The sequence below is a fragment of the Erpetoichthys calabaricus genome, chromosome 8, assembly GCF_900747795.2.
Source record: "Erpetoichthys calabaricus chromosome 8, fErpCal1.3, whole genome shotgun sequence".
Lineage (NCBI taxonomy): Eukaryota > Metazoa > Chordata > Cladistia > Polypteriformes > Polypteridae > Erpetoichthys > Erpetoichthys calabaricus.
Window position 1 is genome coordinate 2,998,116 of NC_041401.2, and position 20,172 is coordinate 3,018,287.

At 44.2% G+C, this 20,172-nt stretch overlaps 1 protein-coding gene across 1 annotated transcript in view; it reads left to right on the plus strand.

Moving 5' to 3' along the window:
* The window catches only part of LOC114655300 (transient receptor potential cation channel subfamily M member 2-like), a 74,679-nt gene that overhangs the window by 36,577 nt on the left and 17,930 nt on the right, over window positions 1-20,172 (plus strand). The window contains 14 exon segments of the mRNA XM_028806193.2: window positions 400-502; window positions 504-569; window positions 1,376-1,433; window positions 1,436-1,555; window positions 2,419-2,588; window positions 2,724-2,901; window positions 3,320-3,381; window positions 11,597-11,797; window positions 11,921-12,023; window positions 12,560-12,681; window positions 12,771-13,106; window positions 13,284-13,442; window positions 19,706-19,835; window positions 19,932-20,077. Of these exon segments, the coding sequence (XP_028662026.2) occupies window positions 400-502; window positions 504-569; window positions 1,376-1,433; window positions 1,436-1,555; window positions 2,419-2,588; window positions 2,724-2,901; window positions 3,320-3,381; window positions 11,597-11,797; window positions 11,921-12,023; window positions 12,560-12,681; window positions 12,771-13,106; window positions 13,284-13,442; window positions 19,706-19,835; window positions 19,932-20,077 (1,954 nt within the window).

Below are 20,172 nucleotides of genomic sequence, written 5' to 3' on the forward strand. Positions count from 1 at the left end.
AGCCATGTTAATTGGTCTGTGCTTCTTAAACTGACTTCCTCTTGCACTGAGAGGAGGCGCAGGCAGCGATCACCGCATGGCATTCTAAATATCATGAAGTGAACGTATTCTAAGATAAATACTTGATATCATGATGAAAATTATATCAAGGTATCTAGTGATCTAGTGGATTTGGGTGGGGTTAAGGCAGAGTCCTTCCCCTAACTTATTATTTGACCCAAAGTAAGTAATTTAACCTAACTATGTTATAATTATAAATACATTTGTCCTCTGTGTGTGTGTGTGTGTGTGTGTGTGTGTATACAGTGTCTTGAAATGGTGGTCCATAAGGAAGGGCTCTATATAATAAAGCTGAAGTTTCATTGATGATTGCCATCTGCCGTTTTCCTCTTCTTCTAGGATGGAAATCTGCAAGTGTGGTTACCTGAAGAGTGCTCACAGTTCAGAGGCCTTCCACTATGCAGGATCACCCAGTGATAACTGGCACCCGAAGACGCACACCCCGTGAAGTGCCCACTGATGCCTTTGGGACCATGACCTTTACCAGCCTGGGGAAAAACAATGCCAGGGTGAGTGGGGCCCTAAATATCTGGCATCTCTCTCTGGGACTGAGCACTGCTACCATCCAGGAGGTTCTTAAAGTCTCCGCTGAGTGCCTCCTATCCAGAAGGCGCTGCACAAGACAACATGGCCCCTCAGCTATTGTTTGAATCCTTCTTCAGGATGCCCATTCATCTGTCAGATACGCCTCCTTGTTCTGCATCCTCACATTACTCCTTCATCCGGCACTTAAATTAGTTGAGAGTCTCTTCACAATTTGAAAAACTCTCTTTGTATTAGATAGATAGATACTTAATTAATCCCAAGGGGAAATTCACAATTAATGAGGTCCACTTAAGAGGCCGTGAGGAATGCTACACAAGGCCTGTGCAAAGATTTCGGCTAAATTTTTAAGGTTGCTCTGAGATGAGGGAGGTACATTTCACCTCATTTGGCCAGTTAATGTATTATTATAAATTGCGTGTTTTAGTATTGTTCTAAAACTTTTGTTTAATTGTGACTGTTAATTAAGTAGTCATTGTTGACGCCGAGCGCACCCCCTGGAGGGAATGTAAAGAATGAAACTCTTACTCCCTCACATTAACTTCTCAATTTTGTGAAGTCTGCTCAGCTTGCTAATTGACTACTGAACATGACATTTGTGATGTTCTATGGAGTTTGTATGCATGTCTAGGCTGAACCCCCAAACCATCTTCCACCAAGAGTGCGATATTAGTATCCACGAACCTGAATGACGTTCTATTATTGGTCACCACTCTCGGTTTTGCCCTCCTGTCACACTGACTGGTGACCAGCTCTTGTCATCTCTCCCCAGTATGTCCGAGTATCTGCTGACACTTCCCCCGAGAAGCTGTATAAACTGCTCACATCCTCCTGCAGCTCGATGTGCCCAACCTGCTGATCTCAGTTACTGGAGGCGCCAAGAACTTTGTTATGAAGCCACAACTAAGGAATATGTTCCACCGGGGCTTAATCAAGGTGGCCCAGTCAACAGGTGAGCCTGTGCTTTGTGTATTTTTTGTAGAAGTGCTAGGAATGCAGAGGCTACTGGACTGAAGTGAGACTGGTATTATGGGGTAATGCCATTCTGTGGTGGTAGTGTCCCACTAATTACCGGGCCTCATTGGGCTAAATACTTAACTCTGTGTTAAAGAGATTGGATTTATTGATGGGGTTACCACTCCATAATAAATTTGCTTATTTGCTCAATACAGCAGAGCTGCCAGTCTGAGCTGGCATTGCCTTTGCTTGCCCCAGTGTCATTACTAGAGGTTTCCCTCTTTAGCTGTTGCCATTAATGGGCTGTCATGATGCCAGTCTATAACTGAATCACTCCTCCCTACCCACATGTGATTTCTGTGGTTATCTGAGTCTTTAACTAGAATGGCTCAGTTTGCCCAGGCATTGATTGCCCAAGCATTATGGGTACTTGGGTACTCAAGTGACTCTGTTTTAATGCATTGCCTCTCTTTGTGAACTTGACATTATTGAATCTCTCATACTGGTATAATGCCAGTCTATAGTGGGAACACCTTTCTTTACTTGGGTGATTTGCTGGAGTTTAATCCAAATTGGTTCAATTTGTCAAGGTGTTACTTACTGGGGTTGCCCCTCTATAATGGATTTGCCTATTTGCCCAGTCTTTGGGTGATGCCAGCCTGTGCAGGGGTGCCTCCCTTTTCCCAGGAGTCATTACTGACACTAGCTTTTCACTGTCATGCCATTCCTGTGGTTACTCCATTTGTGCATTTTGGTGTGGTGCCCATTTTTATAACTGGAATGCCCAGCTTTGGCCAGTGGTTACCACTGAGTTGTGACTTCATTTATTTTTTTAAAAATGGCCCTTTTTTCCTTCAGGTGCCTGGATTATCACAGGCGGTACACATGCTGGTGTCATGAAACATGTTGGGGAGGCGGTACGAGACTCTGCCATGAGCAGTACCACCAAAGATGGGCGGATTGTGGCCATTGGCATAGCTACCTGGGGGATTGTGTACGACCAGGCCAGTCTGATCAAACGTCCGGGGGTAAGTTCCTGAGCGGATGGGCATGGGTGGCCTCAGGGAGTTCATTTGATTTTGCCATGGTTGTGTTTTGGTTTTTAGGTGGCTCCAGAAATGGGTGCCATAGCCACTAATCTGCCCTTGCGTTTGATCTTTCAGAGCTACTTGCCGGCTGAGTATACCATTAATGAAGCAAAGCAGGGCCGGCTGTCCTGCCTGGACTGCAATCACTCGCATTTCATCCTGGTTGATGACGGTACCCAAGGTGTCTATGGTGTGGAGATTGAGCTGAGGGCCAAACTGGAAAGATTTATTGCCAACCAGACCATGGGCTTGAGTAAGTTACACCTTGCTTACTATTGGACTTCTGCTCATCGGCACATTTAGGGTGGAGGAAGGAGTTTCTTTTAAGCAGCAGGGCAGGAAGATTAACTGGGAGAATTCGGGCAGTGGACTCGGACCATCGTGGTCACTTCATACATTGCATTTCCTTTGGTCAGTCTTAACTCTTCTATGTGGTCCCATGATTGGGGCTGATCAGCCCTCTGAGCTGACCCCAGAGTCGCTGCACAGAGTAGGAAATTATTTAAGGTGGTCCCTTTCACAAATGTTTTTTTTAAAGAAATGCAGGATTTAAATACACCAATGTGGCCCAGTGCCGCACTAGGACTGTTATACTGCTGAGACCTCCGCTGCAGCGGACCACTGGGGAGTTCCATCCAAGGCTCTCACAATTTACTTTTTTTTCCTTCCAGGTGTTGGAATAAACATTCCAGCAGTGTGTGTCGTGCTGGAGGGCGGCCCGGGCACCTTGGACGTGAGTATGAAGGGGTCTGCGGTCATCTGAGGCTTGTCTGCTGTCGCCTTGCACAGACAACCTGTATTTTAATTTTTTTGGAGGATGAATGTTTTGTTGTTTTTGAAAAATGGCCACAATGATCCTTCATGTTTTCCTGTTGCAAACCCATAATAATAATCAATGACTGGACACTTTAGGGCAGGGGTCCTCAATACCCAGTCCTGGAGGGCCGCAGTGGCTACAGGTTTTCATTCCAGCCAGTTTCCCCAATTAGAACTCCGTCCTTACTGATCATGAAACTTGCTATTTAACTTTTATTTATTTATTTACTAGGGGGCTCCGCTTCGCTCGCCAACCTCTGGCGTTGGGTATCCTGAAATACATTGACGTATGTATATGAGAGATCGGAGTGTAAAGGTTTAGATGACGCACATAGGAAGTAAAGAACTCATAGCATGGCACATTACAAAGATTTATTGGAATATGTCTTCATGAACAACATTTGTAGTAAAGATGGTGTGTTGTCCTTGAAAAAGTTTGACTCCATTAGTTCTCCGTTGTTTACCATTAGTAATATGAATAATTGCACTTACTGTTAATACGGAGCGGTTTCTGTGGTTGTACTGTTAATAATGCATCACTGTAATGTGATTCACTTCTGCTGTATAGTTTGGATGTGTGAGGATGTCGTACGTTTAAAACGGAGCGTTCGTTTATTCTTATTACGCGTTGTAGGCGCCTTCCGTACTATTCTGCTGTGTATGGTGGACCTTTGTGGACTCCGTACTTTTTCCCGTTTCACTCTGGGGCGGGGGGCTGAATCCTCTTTTTTGTGTGGCTGTGTCGTTACCTATGGGCGCGTTGCCTCATTTCTTATTTACGTTAGTTGAGCTCCTTTGTTTTTGAGCCATGACGCGTTGTAGGCGCTTATTTACGTTAGTTGAGCTAATATTATACCTCCAGTGCCGTGTGTGTGTGTGTGTTTCATGTGGTAGTCGTTGTAGGCGCATGCGCCCTCCGTACTATCTCGGGCTTGACTATGCTGTGTTTTGTGGACATTTGGGGATGCCGTACTCTCTCCGGTTTGATTGTGGGGCGGGACGCCGAAGCCTGTTGTGTGTGTTTTGTCTGTGAGCACTCCTATTATCGTATTACTGTAATGTGATTCACTTATGCTGTGGAGTCCGTATCTCTGGGGCGTCTAACATCTCAGGGGGGGTCTGCCTGCGGTGTGTTAGACGCGCGTTGTAGGCGCCCGCACCTTCTGTACTATGTGGGGTTTGACTATGCTGTGTAGTGTGGACGGTTAGGGTTCCGTATTGTCTGCGCTCAGTTGAGCTTCTTCATTATTGAGCTGTGACTCCTTCGTTCTCGGTGGATCAGACTTCGCTCGCTGTCAGCACCTGCGCACTATGTCTCCTGCGTCCATGGGCATGCCATGTATCTGCGTCCATATCCGGTTTATCATTCTCGGTTAGTAATATGGATGTGAGGTAGAATGCCCAGAGGGGGCATGGTGGTCTCATGACCTCGGACCCCCTGCAGATTTTATTTTTTTTCTCCAGCCGTCTGGAGTGTTTTTTTTTTTTTTTTTTTTTCTGTCCTCCCTGGCTATCGGACCTTACTCTTATTCTGTGTTAATTAGTGTTCCCTTATTTTATTTTTTATATTTTTTCTCTTTCTTCATCATGTAAAGCACTTTGAGCTCCATTGTTTATATGAAAATGTGCTCTACAAATAAATGTTGTTGTTGTTGTTTAGGCCGCCTGTGCGCTTTTCAAAGATGAATTTTAGTTACACTGTTGATCCGAGGTCCTCCATTACAGTTCTAGAGGTCCACAGTGGCTGTAGGTTTTCACTTCAAACAATTTCTTAATTAGAACCCATTTATTTTCCACTAAAGCAATAAAGTTCTTGGGATTTTAGTTATCTGGCCTGTTCCAATTCAAAGCCTTAATTGCCTGTTTTAGTTTATGGCAGCTGCATTTAAATTTCTATTGTTGCCTGTTTAATTAACCAGACATTACTTAATAATGAAATGCAGATGAGGGCGGCACGGTGGCGCAGTGGGCAGTAGGGCTGCTGCTTCACAGTAAGGAGACCTGAGGTTTGCTTCCTGGGTCCTCCCTGCGTGGAGTTTGCATGTTCTCCTCGTGTCTGTGTGGGTTTCCTTCCGCAGTCCAAAGACATGCAGCTTAGGCGCATTGGCGATCCTAAATTGTCCTTCGTGTGTGTGTGTGTGTGCCCTGCGGTGGGCTGGTGCCCCACCCAGAATTTCTTCCTGCCTTGCGCCCTGTGCTGGCTGGGATTGACTCCAGCAGACCCCCATTACCCTGTAGTTAGGATATAGCGGGTTAGAAAATGACTGACTGACTAGATAGATAGAAAGGCACAGTCCAAAGACATGCAAGTTAGGTGCATTGGCGATCCTAAATTGTCCTTGGTGTGTGTGTGCCCTGCCCTGGGCTTTGTTCCTGCCTTGTGCCCTGTGCTGGCTGGGATTGGCTCCAGCAGACCTCCATTACCTTGTAGTTATGTAGTTAGCATATAACGGGTTGGATAATGCCTGACTGACTGACTAAATCAAAACAAAATCATGTGGCACAAACAGCTTACTGTGATTTGCTCTTTTCGAGAGGAAACCACGCCCCCAGGTGGGGTGAAAGGTTTTTGAGGAAAGAGACAAATGCTGAGAGGGTGAGCACAGTTTGTTTTTAAATTTAAAATGGTTGCATATCATAATGGGTGGCACAGTGGGTAGCGCTGTTGCCTCGTAGTTAGGAGACCCGTCTGAGTTCACTTCCCGGGTCCTCACTGTGTGGAGTCTGCATGTTCTCCCCATGTCTGCGTGGGTTTCCTTCCACAGTCCATAGACATGCAGGTTGGGTGCATTGGCGATCCTAAATTGTCCCTGGTGTGTGCTTGGTGTGTGTGTGTCCTGTGGTGGGCTGGCGCCCTGCCCGGGGATTTGTTCCTGCCTTGCGCCCTGTGTTGGCTGGGATTGGCTCCAGCGGACCCCCGGGACCATTTAGTTAGGATATAGCAGGTTGGATAATGGATGGATGGAAATGCAGATAACTAACAAACCAGCAGCTCTCCAGCTAACAGACTTCCTTTTAAACCTGTCCATATGCAGCATCAGATATCTGTATTAAAAGTAAATAAATAAATGAGAGAGGAAGTAGAAGGACCGTAAAGTTTAAATCTGCTCTGGTCCATAAAACACATGGATACTGTTCTCCGAGAAGGAAACTCTCTACAGTACAATTCAAATTTCCCTTGGATGAATGAACGCACTAACAAGGCAAATATACTGCTCAAAAAAATTAAAGGAACACTGAAAACACACGAGATCTCATAACCCTGCTGGATATCTCGTACTGATATGGACTGGTATGGTAATGTGTTAGGAACGAAAGGATGGCACATTGATAGAAATGAAGATGATCAACCTACAGAGGGCTGAATTCACCCCGAAAATCAAAGTGGGAAAAATGATGCAGCAGACAGGCAGGTCCATTTTGCTGAAATTTCACTGCAGCAACTCCAAATCGTACTCCGTAGTTTGTATGCAGGCCTGACAACATCAGGGCATGCTCCTAACGAGACAACGGATGGTATCCCGGGGGATGTCCTCCCAGATCAGGACCAGGGCATCACTGAGCTCCTGGACAGGCTGAGGTGTCTGATGGACCAAAACATAATGTCTCATCCAGAGGTGGTCTATTGGATTGAGGTCAGGCGAGTGAGCGGGGGGGTTGGCAGTCAATTGTATCAGTTCCTTCATCCTCTCGCCACATGAGGCCGGGCATTGTCATGCACCAGGAAGAACCAGCATAGGGTCTGACAATGGGTCCAAGGATTTCATCCCGATACCTAATGGCAGTCAAGGTGCTGTTGTCTAGCCTGTAGAGGTCTGTGCGCCCCTCCATGGATATGCCTCTCCAGACCACCAAACCGGTCATGCTGAACGATGTTACAGGCAGCATAACGTTCTCCACGGCTTCTCCAGACCCTTTCACGTCTGTCACTTGTGCTCTCATCTGTGAAAAGCACAGGGCAGCAGCGGTGGACCTGCCAATTCTGGTATTCTATGGCAAATGCCAATCGAGCTCCACAGTGTCCACTAGAGAACATCGAGCCTTCAGGCCACCCTCATGATGTCTGTTTCTGATTGTTTGCTCAGAGACATTCACACTTGTGGCCTGCCTGCTGGAGGTCACTTTGTAGGCTCTGCCAGTGCTCATCCTGTTCCTCCTTGCCGAAAGGAGCAGATACCGGTGGGTCCTGCTGATGGGTTATGGACCTTCTACGAAGGTCCTGTCCAGCTGTCCTAGAGGAACTACCTGTCTATCTCCTGGAATGTCCTCCATGCCCTTGAGACTGTGCTGGAAGACGCAGCAAACCTTCTGGCAATGACACGTATTGATGTGCCATCCTGGAGAAGTTGGACTACCTGTGCCACCCCTGTAGGGTCCAGGTATGGCCTCATGCTACCAGTAGTGACACTGAGTGTAGCCAAATGCAAAACGAGTGACAAAACAGATGACGAGAGAAAAATGTCCGTGGCCTCCTCCACCTGTTAAACCATTCATTCCTGTTTTGGGGGTCCTCTCATTGTTACCCCTCTAGCGCACCAAAGCAGCTGAAACTGATGAACAAGCCCCTCTGCTACTTCACTGACCAGATCAATAGCCCAGAAACTTCTTTGACTTGATACGATACTCGGATTAAAAAGGGTTCCTTTAATTTTTATGAGCAGTTTAGTTTAATACCAAGTTTCATGATCAGCAAGGAATGTCTTCTAATTAGGAAACTGGTTGGAAGGGAAAACCTGTAGCCACTGCGGCCCTCCAGGACTGGAACTGAGGACCCCTGCTTTAGGGTTTCCTTTCATGCAAATCCAGCGACTACCCAATAACGTAATAATCTCTCCCTGTGGACTGAGGTCTGGCCACCTTAACTCGACTTGGCAGAACTGACTTTCACGTGAACACTTTGTGCTGAGTTTTAAAGAGATGGGAGTTCATGGGGATCAGGAAGCTTAGATTTGTAGTCAGTCAGACTTTATGGTGGTGCAGTGATCGGGTTAATGGATGTGCAACTATTTAAGTTCATGAAGATGGCGAGGCTTTGTCTGTTTTCATTGGGCTGAAGGTTTTATGGTGTGTCCTCTTTCCCTTTTTGTGGCGTTCATCCATTTTCAGGCTTTCCTAGGCCTCAAGACTGCAACTAGAGTTGATGGTTGGAGCGAGGCAGCTTGAGGAGTGAGAGATCTGATCCAAAGGTGTGTGGCAGTGCTGGTCTGGCTTTGTTTTTGAAGGCTGGGCCCGTTTGGAGATCTGGATTTAGCTTTTAAGAGGCACGGCCATTGAGTTTATGAAGGTGTAACCATTGAGTTGACAACTGTGTCTTTGGGGATGCCTTCTGCTGAATATACAGGTGCTGGTCATAAAATTAGAATATCACGACGAAGTTGATTTATTTCAGTAATTCCATTCAAAAAGTGAAACTTGTATATTCGATTCATTCATTACACACAGACTGATGTATTTCTTTTAATGTTGATGATTATAACTGACAACTAATGAAAGTCCCAAATTCAGTATCTCTGGAAATTAGAATATCAATTAAGACCAATGCAAAAAAAGGATTTTTAGAAATGTTGGCCAACTGAAAGGTATGAACATGAAAAGTCTGAGCAGGTACAGCACTCAATATTTAGTTGGGGCTCCTTTGGCCTGGATTACTGCAGCAATGCGGTGTGGCATGGAGTCGATCAGTCTGTGGCACTGCTCAGGTGTTATGAGAGCCCATGTTGCTCTGATAGTGGCCTTCAGCTCTTCTGAATTGTAGGGTCTGGCGTATTGCATCTTCCTCTTCACAATACCCCATAGATTTTCTATGGGGTTAAGGTCAGGTGTGTTTGCTGGCCAATCAAGAACAGGGATACCATGGTCCTTAAACCAGGTACTGGTAGCTTTGGCACTGTGTGCAGGTGCCAGGTCCTGTTGGAAAATGAAATCTGCATCTCCATAAAGTTCGTCAGCAGCAGGAAGCATGAAGTGCTCTAAAACTTCCTGGTAGACGGCTGTGTTGACCTTGGACCTCAGAAAACACAATGGACCAACACCAGCAGATGACATGGCACCCCAAACCATCACTGACTGTGGAAACTTTACACTGGACCTCACGCAACGTGGATTCTGTGCCTCTCTTCCTCCAGACTCTGGGACCTTGATTTCCAAAGGAAATGCAAAATTTACTTTCATCAGAGAACATAACTTTGGGCCACTCAGCAGCAGTCCAAAGGCGAGACGCTTCTGACGCTGTCTCTTGTTCAAGAGTGGCTTGACACAAGGAATGTGACAGCTGAAACCCATGTCTTGCATACGTCTGTGTGTGGTGGTTCTTGAAGCACTGACTCCAGCTGCAGTCCACTCTTTGTGAATCTCCCCCACATTTCTGAATGGCTTTTGTTTCACAATCCTCTCCAGGGTGCGGTTATCCCTATTGCTTGTCCACTTTTTTCTACCACATCTTGTCCTTCCCTTCGCCTCTCTATTAATGTGCTTGGACACAGAGCTCTGTGAACAGCCAGCCTCTTTAGCAATGACCTTTTGTGTCTTGCCCTCCTTGTGCAAGGTGTCAATGGTCGTCTTTTGGACAACTGTCACGTCAGCAGTCTTCCCCATGATTGTGTAGCCTACAGAACTCGACTGAGAGACCATTTAAAGGCTTTTGAGTTAATTAGCTGATTAGAGTGTGGCACCAGGTGTCTTCAATATTGATCCTTTTCACAATATTCTAATTTTCCGAGATACTGAATTTGGGACTTTCATTAGTTGTCAGTTATAATCATCAACATTAAAAGAAATAAACATTTGAAATACACCAGTCTGTGTGTAATGAATGAATCTAATATACAAGTTTCACTTTTTGAATGGAATTACTGAAATAAATCAACTTTGTCATGATATTCTAATTTTATGACCAGCACCTGTATAGAGGTGGGCAAGTCTTGTGAGTGAGATCATGGTGGGGTGGGCATTGAGTTCAGGGAATGTGGATCATGAGCAGGCCTGATTGTACTGCATACAGTGGCATAGCTGAGGGGGGTGGGGGGGCATCTGTCCCCGGGTACAGCATCCAGGGGGCGCCAAATTGATGTTATGAAATTTTAGAATGAAATGTTTTCCATTCTTAAATGCACAAAAAAGTAAATAAAAAGCATACCCAACAGACAATAATCGATCCCCTCCACTACTCTAACATGCTTGAAACATTTTTGACGTTATTAAACTGATTTTACTGACTGTTGGAACCTCCATCACCAGTTGTGAAATCTTTCAGTAAATTAAAACTTATCTTGTCCTTCCTGAGATCATCCATGGCACAGGAAAGATTGTCAGCCTTGGCTTTGCTGAGTGTGGAGCGGAGGTTACCGACGGTTATACATTTTGATGAACTAATCGATTAAATCTGCAGCAGCAAAGGCTAGGAAAATTGAAGAGCCGAGTTCCAAAATCAGCTAAGTACAGTACAAAAGATAAATAGGAAAATCTGGGTCCGTACTTAGCAGATTTTGAAACTAAATCCCTACAACTATAGCGCTACACTGTTGCAATTAGCAGGTTTTGACGCTCAGACGTATTTTCGGCGCATGAAAAGTCACAATCACGTGTTCACTAAATTTTACCAAAAGGTGTAATTAGCAGATTTTGGAACTCACGTCTTCAATTTCTCTTTGAAGTTAATAATTACATTTAAAGCAGTATACATCAAACTATTTTTTTTTTTTTTTTACTTTATTCTAACTTCATTTTCAGATTATTATATCCAATGTAATGTTTAAGGTTTTGCAATGTTATATTTGAATAATATTTTAGAATAATTATATTTTCAAACTACCATTGTTGTCTTATTTTATTTCATTCTATCTTTATAAATTTAGTGAAACCTTGAAAATATACGCATAAGTGCTTTAAAAATTAAAATATTTTAAATAAAATAAATATGAAATTTTCTTAAAATACTATTATTTTAAATACATTTTTAAAAATTTTCTTTCCCTTCCCCATTGCATTTTGGCAAACAGGAGGGGGTGTGAAATCTTCAGTTGTCCCCGGGCGCTGAAAACCCTAGCTACTGTACGCCTCTGACTGTATCTGGGTCTATGTCTTCGGACCGATCCTTCTCTCGCCTGAGCTGCACTGTCCACTTTTCCTTGTAGACCATCTACAACGCCATGCTCAATGGCACGCCCTGTGTGATCCTCGAGGGTTCGGGTCGAGTCGCCGATGTGATCGCACACGTTGCCACCCTACCTCTTTCCCAGATCACAGTGGAACTGGTGCAAAAGCACCTGAAGACATTCTTTGCTGAGGACTTTGACTCCTTCTCTGAGGAAAAGATGATCGAATGGACAAAGAAGGTGAGGTCTCAGCTACGCTGTGGACACATTCACGTTGGGTTATGAAGCAAAGCCGATGGGAGGAATTCTCCCCTCTCCTTCACGTGTTTTATTACAGTACATTCTTCACTCCTCTGCTTTCAGATTCAGGACATCGTGAGAATGCCCCAACTCTTGACGGTCTTCCGAATGGACAAGGAGGTCAACAAGGAAGTGGATGTGGCCATCCTGCAGGCTCTGCTCAAAGGTGATTCAGTCCTTCATTGGCTTTCTACTACCGTCGGGTTTCCCTCAATAAGATTACTAGTAGGACATTTCATAACCATCATGTCATTGGTGTTATTCTTGACAGATTTCTGTTTAGGGGCAAAAATATGGAAATGCTTCCTTTGCTGACCTTTGTCCCATAATTTACTAGAAATGTTATCCTCAGGGACAGTAGAACACAACAGATTGGGTTGCCATCTGGATACTTTCTGTGTTGAGGCGAGTCCACTGTCCACTCGTGTGTTATGGGAGCAGCGGCAGTCAAGGCCCCTTTTGCAGTGTTAACAAGGTTTTTGTGCCAGGCACCCAGTTTGTGTGCCACGCCTGTAATTAACAACACAGCTAGAAAGTCTCTGGACAGTCCTGTATAGCGCCCTTTATGTCATATTGTGCTATGAGGTGCTTTTGCAAATGAAACCAGAACACAATATAAAACGCAGAATAAAAATGCAAGGAAAAGAAAATGTGCCATATGACTGGGGTGCCACCAATTGTATCTTATTCCTTGTGTTTTAGCTTCAAAGAGTGTGGACTATCGTGGACAGGACAACTGGGAGCACCAGCTAAAGCTTGCTGTGGCATGGAACCGGATGGACATTGCCAAGAGCAAGATCTTTACTGATGATCGGCTCCTGAAGGTTAAAAGTCCTAGGGACTCGTGGTGGGCTGGGTTTTCTAATGGTGTACACATAACCGTGTACCGTTCTAACCGTGTCATTCTCTTTAGTCGGCAGATCTGCGTAATGCGATGGTGGCAGCGCTGATTGGCGACAAACCTGATTTTGTGAGGCTCTTCCTGGAGAATGGTGTGAACCTCCAAGAGGTTATGACCGAGAGTGTTGTTCTGGAGCTCTTTAACAACTTGTCTCCCAGTAGCCTGATCTACCGCATGCTGATGAAGGAAGTGAAGGAGGACAAGTCAGAAGGGCCTGAGCTGGCAAAAGGCCAATGGAAGATCAACATGCACCATGTGTCCAACGTTCTTCGGGAGCTTCTTGGAGACTTCACCCAGCCACTTTACCCCTGGCATCGGAGCAACTCCAAGTTTGCAGTGTTACTACATGTGAGCCTTTCCAGCATATTAGCACTAACTTCCAACTGCCTCTTTGCAGTCCGATGCTAACCTATGACCCTTGAGCTGTCCTCTGTATGACTCTGTATGAGGTCTGGGGATCCATGAGGTTCTAAGTGGGGGTGACTTCACTATGGTGTGTATAATATGACCTCTGTCTCATTGTAGATGGAACACAATGGGAATTCTGAGCGAAGTAATTTGCACTCCAGGGCCTTTGGGAGAGAAAGAAAGCAAAAGGAAGTATTTGAAGATCCTGTTCGAGACCTCTTCATTTGGACAATACTCCAGTGCAGGACCGAGCTGGCCCAGATTGTATGGGAGCAGGTAATGGAATAGATGTGAGCATGGGACCTTCATCAATGATAACTAATATATTTATTTATGGGGCAATGAAATGTTCATGTGAAACGTTGTTCAGGGCCTACACCTGTTGTCCTGGCTCTTCAGGTTATGGGCTTCCCATGGATAATTTTTCCTCTGGACATGGTGCTCCCCTTTGCTGTTCAAATGAAGTTACCTGAGCTGTATTGTGATAATGTCCATACACGTACCGTGGTACATTACTCTCTGGAGTAATAGCTCTGGAGCAGGTTTTCATCCAGGATGTCTCTGTACATTGCTGCAGTCATCTTTCCCTTTATCCTGACTAGTCTCCCAGTTCCCCACAGCATGATGCTGCCACCACCATGCTTCACTGTAGGGATGGTATTGACCTGGTGATGAGCGGTGCCTGGTTTCCTCCAAACATGACGCCTGGCATTCACACCAAAGAGTTCAATCTTTGTCTCATCAGACCAGAGAATTTTCTTTCTCATGGTCTGAGAGTCCTTCAGGTGCCTTTTGTCAAACTCCAGGCGGGCTGCCATGTGCCTTTTGCTAAGGAGTGGCTTCCGTCTGGCCACTCTACCATACAGGCCTGATTGGTGGATTGCTGCAGAGATGGTTGTCCTTCTGGAATGTTCTCCTCTCTCCACAGAGGACCTCTGGAGCTCTAACAGAGTGACCATCGTGTTCTTGGTCACCTCCCTGACTAAGGCCCTTCTCCCCTGATCGCTCAGTTTAGATGGCCGGCCAGCTCTAGGAAGAGTCCTGGTGGTTTCGAACTTCTTCCACTTACGGATGATGGAGTCCACTGTGCTCATTGGGACCTTCAAAGCAGCAGAAATTTTTCTGTAACCTTCCCCAGATTTGTGCCTCGAGACAGTCCTGTCTCGGAGGTCTACAGACAATTCCTTTGACTTCATGCTTGGTTTGTGCTCTGACATGAACTGTCAACTGTGGGACCTTCTATAGACAGGTGTGTGCCTCTCCAAATCAGGTCCAGTCAACTGAATTTACCACAGGTGGACTCCAATGAAGCTGCAGAAACATCTCAAGGATGATCAGGGAAACGGGATGGACCTGAGCTCAATTTGGAGCTTCATGGCAAAGGCTGTGAATACTTATGTACATGTGATTTCTCAATTTTTTTATTTTTAATAAATTTGCAAAAACCTCAAGTAAACTTTTTTCACGTTGTCATTATGGGGTGTTGTGTGTAGAATTCTGAGGAAAAAAATGAATTTAATCCATTTTGGAATAAGGCTGTAACATAACAAAATGTGGAAAAAGTGATGAAGCGCTGGGAATACTTTCTAGATGCACTGTATAAAAATATAAAGAGTGCGGAAAGTTTTTTTGAACGTCCCTTGTAATTTTAAACACTTCAGCCATATCTCTCCTTTATTCTTCTTTTGCTTAAACTGTAAAGGCTCAGCTCTTTTAATCTTTCCTCATCACTTGTCCCCTGTAGCCCTGAATCAGCCTAGTCACTCTTCTCTGGACCATCTCTAGTGCTGCTACATTTTTTTGGAGACCCAAACTGCACACAGGACTCCAGATGAGGCCTCACTAGTGTGTTATAAAGCCTGAGCAGAACCTCCTGTGACTTGTACTCCACACGTCAAGGCGCTATATAACCTGACATTCCTCTTAATGGCTTCTGAATACTGTCTGGAAGTCAAGTCCACTATGACTCCTAAATCCTTCTCATAAGGTAGACTCTCAATTTTCAGTCCTCCCATTGCATATTCAAATGCCACATTTTTATTTCCTACCTGTAATACTTTAGTTTACATTTACTGATATTAAATTTAATTTTCCACAAATCAGCTCAAGCCTGTCTGCTGTCCAAGTCTCTCCGTGATGATTCAGTGGATTCTCAATAATCTGCCAATCCACTTAGTCTGGTATCATCTGCAGACTTAACTAGCTTGTTACTTATAAATGATTTGGATAAGAACAGTGGCCCTAGCACGGACCCCTGTGGGACCCCATTCTTAACATCACCCAATTCTGATGAGGTTCCTCACACCATCACCCTCTGATTCCTGCGTCTGGCCCAATTTTGCATCCATTTACAAACCTCACCCTGAACTGCCACTTCTTTTAGTTTGATGCCCACCCTCTCCTGTGGAACCTTATTGAACACTTTCTGAAAGTCCAGATAAATGATATCTGCTCCACTCTAATCGTATCCATTTGTTACTTCCTCTTAGAATTCCAGCGTGTTAGTAAAACATGACTTCCCTCTTCTGAATCCATGCTGACTGTCCATTAAAAGTCCTATTCTTGCCATGTGTTGCTCAACCTTTTCCTTAGCAATTCCTTCCACTCATTAACTTTCTGTATATACTGGTCTATAGTTATATATTGCATCTGCCTGGACATCCTAGTTACCGTATATAGTGGGATGATATTTGCCATTTTCTAGAAATGTCCCCAGTGCACAGTGACTTCGTAAAAATATGCGTCAAGGGTTTATGTCTGCACTCGCTAACCTCCTTAAGAACTTGAGGGTAAATATTATGTGGTCCTGGTGATTTGTTTGATCTCCGCATATTTAATCTAAGCAGCTCTTCTCCCTCTCCAATTTCCCAGTCCCTCAGTACCTCCTTAGTAGACCTCACAAAAATGCGAGTTTAATTTCACTGTCTGTATTTAATTTCTTGATGCACTTGACCTCCTCCTTGACTGTTCTTTTACTACTAAAATACTGAAAGAATCTCTTAGGGTCGTCTTTCACCTTCTCTGCTATATTCCTCTCTAACTGTCCCTTAGCCTCCCTGATATTCTTCTTAATGGTTGCCCTCCTGTTCTCGTATGGCTAATTCCTTACATTGGAGTTATTTAGTCTTCCATGTGAAGCCTGAGGACCACGAGGACTGATTTAGAAATCTGTGTTAGGTAGAATGGCCAGTGGGGGCTGGCCGGTCCTTTTGGCCTTGGAACCCCTGCAGACCCCCCAGCCTTTTATTTTCTGTCCTCTTGGCTGTCCGACCTTATCTTTTTTCTTTTGTTTTATATCAAATTCCTTTCTATTTCATATTGTAAAGTACTTTGAGCTACATTGTTTGTATGAAACTGTGCTACATAAATAAATGTTGTTATATACCTTATTCATATTTTTTCTCCTTTTCAGCTTTAGTCATTTTCTCCTAATTGCATTACAGGTGCTGGTCATAAAATTAGAATATCATGACAAAGTTGATTTATTTCAGTAATTCCATTCAAAAAGTGAAACTTGTATATTAGATTCATTCATTACACACAGACTGATGTATTTCAAATGTTTATTTCTTTTAATGTTGATGATTATAACTGACAACTAATGAAAGTCCCAAATTCAGTATCTCGGGAAATTAGAATATCAATTAAGACCAATGCAAAAAAAAGATTTTTAGAAATGTTGGCCAACTGAAAGGTATGAACATGAAAAGTATGAGCGTGTACAGCACTCAGTATTTAGTTGGGGCTCCTTTGGCCTGGATTACTGCAGCAATGCGGCGTGGCATGGAGTCGATCAGTCTGTGGCACTGCTCAGGTGTTATGAGAGCCCATGTTGCTCTGATAGTGGCCTTCAGCTCTTCTGAATTGTTGGCTCTGGCGTATTGCATCTTCCTCTTCACAATATCCCATAGATTTTCTATGGGGTTAAGGTCAGGCGAGTTGCTGGCCAATCAAGAACAGGGATACCATGGTCCTTAAACCAGGTACTGGTAGCTTTGGCACTGTGTGCAGGTGCCAGGTCCTGTTGGAAAATGAAATCTGCATCTCCATGAAGTTCATCAGCAGCAGGAAGCATGAAGTGCTCTAAAACTTCCTGGTAGATGGCTGCGTTGACCTTGGACCTCAGAAAACACAATGGACCAACACCAGCAGATGACATGGCACCCCAAACCATCACTAAAGTTTCCATAGTCACACTGGACCTCACGCAACGTGGATTCTGTGCCTCTCCTCTCTTCCTCCAGACTTTGGGACCTTGATTTCCAAAGGAAATGCAAAATTTACTTTCATCAAAGAACATAACTTTGGAGCACTCAGCAGCAGTCCAAAGGTGAGACGCTTCTGACGCTGTCTCTCGTTCAAGAATGGCTTGACACAAGGAATGTGACAGCTGAAACCCATGTCTTGCATACGTCTGTGTGTGGTGGTTCTTGAAGCACTGACTCCAGCTGCAGTCCACTCTTTGTGAATCTCCCCCACATTTTTGAATGGGTTTTGTTTCACAATCCTCTCCAGGGTGCGGTTATCCCTATTGCTTGTCCACTTTTTTTTACCACATCTTGTCCTTCCCTTCGCCTCTCTATTAATGTGCTTGGACACAGAGCTCTGTGAACAGCCAGCCACTTTAGCAATGACCTTTTGTGTCTTGCCCTCCTTGTGCAAGGTGTCAATGGTCGTCTTTTGGACAACTGTCAAGTCAGCAGTCTTCCCCGTGATTGTGTAGCCTACAGAACTCGACTGAGAGACCATTTAAAGGCTTTTGAGTTAATTAGCTGATTAGAGTGTGGCACCAGGTGTCTTCAATATTGAACCTTTTCACGATATTCTAATTTTCCGAGATACTGAATTTGGGACTTTCATTAGTTGTCAGTTATAATCATCAACATTAAAAGAAATAAACATTTGATTAAACATCAGTCTGTGTGTAATGAATGAATCTAATATACAAGTTTCACTTTTTGAATGGAATTACTGAAATAAATCAACTTTGTCATGATATTCTAATTTTATGACCAGTATCTGTAGATGTTGATCATTTTTAAGCCTGTTCCACTGCTCCTTGACTGTCTCCACACTGAAAAGCTTATCCCAGTCTGTCCTGCTTAGACTTTGCCACATCTCCTCAAAATTTGCTCTACCCAAGTTAAACTTTGCATTTTTTACTATTACTCTTCCAAAACAATGAGAATTGTATTATCTGGTGGTCATGTAACCCTAGCAGTTCAATAACCTTTACGCTTTCCATTCAAGCCGATTTGTTACAAAATGCTAAATCTAGACTGGCTTCTGTCTGTGTTGGTGCTTTAACATTCTGTGTTAAAAAGCAGTCACGGATTACATCTTAAATACCCCTGCTCTTGTGCTTTTCTATTTTCAAGGTTAGCCCAGTTAATAATTGGGTAGTTTAAGTCCCCCATGACTTTAATATCCCCCTGTAAACTTGCTTTTTTAATATTACTAAAAAGAATTGCATTGAAACTTCTGTCCGCATTGGGCAGTGTATAATGCACTCCTAACACAAGGCCTCTTTCCCTAATGCTTTCCGGACGAAGCCAGATGTCCTCACTAAGATGGGGCTCACCATCCAATTGAACACGACTTGTGTTTAAACTTGATGATGCTGTCGGACCTGTATTTTGCAGCACAGTCAAGAATTAACAAGCTGAACAGAAGTAGATTGAGCACACAACCCTAAGGCCTCCAGTGCTCTTTTATTGTGGCGCTGTATGTATTATTGCTGATGTGGATTGTCTGTCTGTGGTCTGGTGACCATTTTCCTTAGTTTTGGACCCCTTAATTATTAACCATCACATCTCTAGACAAAAGAGCAGCTTCAGCGACAGACTGCTGTCACCGTCCTGCTCCACTGACAGACTGAGGAGATCGTTCATCCATCACACTATGCGACTCTTCAATTCCACCTGGTGGGGGGGTAAACGTTAACATTATTCAAAGTTATTGTCTGTTATACCTGCATTACTATCAATCTTTAATATTGTGTTTTATATCAGTATGCTGCTGGAGTATGTGAATTTCCCCTTGGGATTAATAAAGTATCTATCTATCTACCTATCTATCATATAGTGCCTTTCATATCTATCTATCTCTATCTATCATATAGTGCCTTTCATATCTATCTATCATATAGTGCCTTTCATATCTATCTCTCTATCTATCTCTCTGTCTATCATATAGTGCCTTTCATATCTATCTCTATCATATAGTGCCTTTCATATCTATCTATTTTATCTAGTCTATGGTTGTGTTCCTCAGTTTGGCTGTCCACTACTTTTAAGTATTGGCCTTCATCCCCACCCCCAGCTGTTACCCAATACATTGATTTATGGGACCCTGGATAGTAATATTTGCCCTTGTTGTTCACTCCACCCTCCCTGTAGTACAGAACCCTGGGTTGTTTTGTCTGTCTGGGAGGTGGCCTCAGGTTACCTTAGTGTTGACCCCACGTCATTGTGAAATGGTGCACACTGGATGGCTGTGACAAGACCTGCATGATTTATGTCCTCCTACTTTGTCTGCAGTGCCAGGATTGCTTGGCTTCTGCCCTTGCAGCCTCAAAGATCCTCAAAGAGCTGGCGAAGGAAGAGGAGGATACAGATCAATCTGAAGTGATGGAGAACCTGGCCGAGGAGTACGAGAAGCACGCCATCGGTACAGCAGCATAGGATCAGTTGTGGCTGTAATTTGGGGAAGTGCAGGATAATCGGGTGGGCTCATCTCATATCCACTCTCCATACATATATACAGGAGTGTTCACCGAGAGCTATCGCAGAGATGAAGAGCGAGGCCAGAAGCTGCTGATCCGTGTCTCCAAGTCCTGGGGTCACACGACCTCTGTGCGACTGGCACTGGAGGCCGATAACCAGAACTTTGTTGCCCAAGGTGGTGTGCAGGTCTGTTTCTTATGCTATTTCTAGACTCCAGTGCTTTTATTTTACATTGTTGCTTTAGTGAGATGTGCAAGGCACCTCCAAGGTGTGGTATGGGG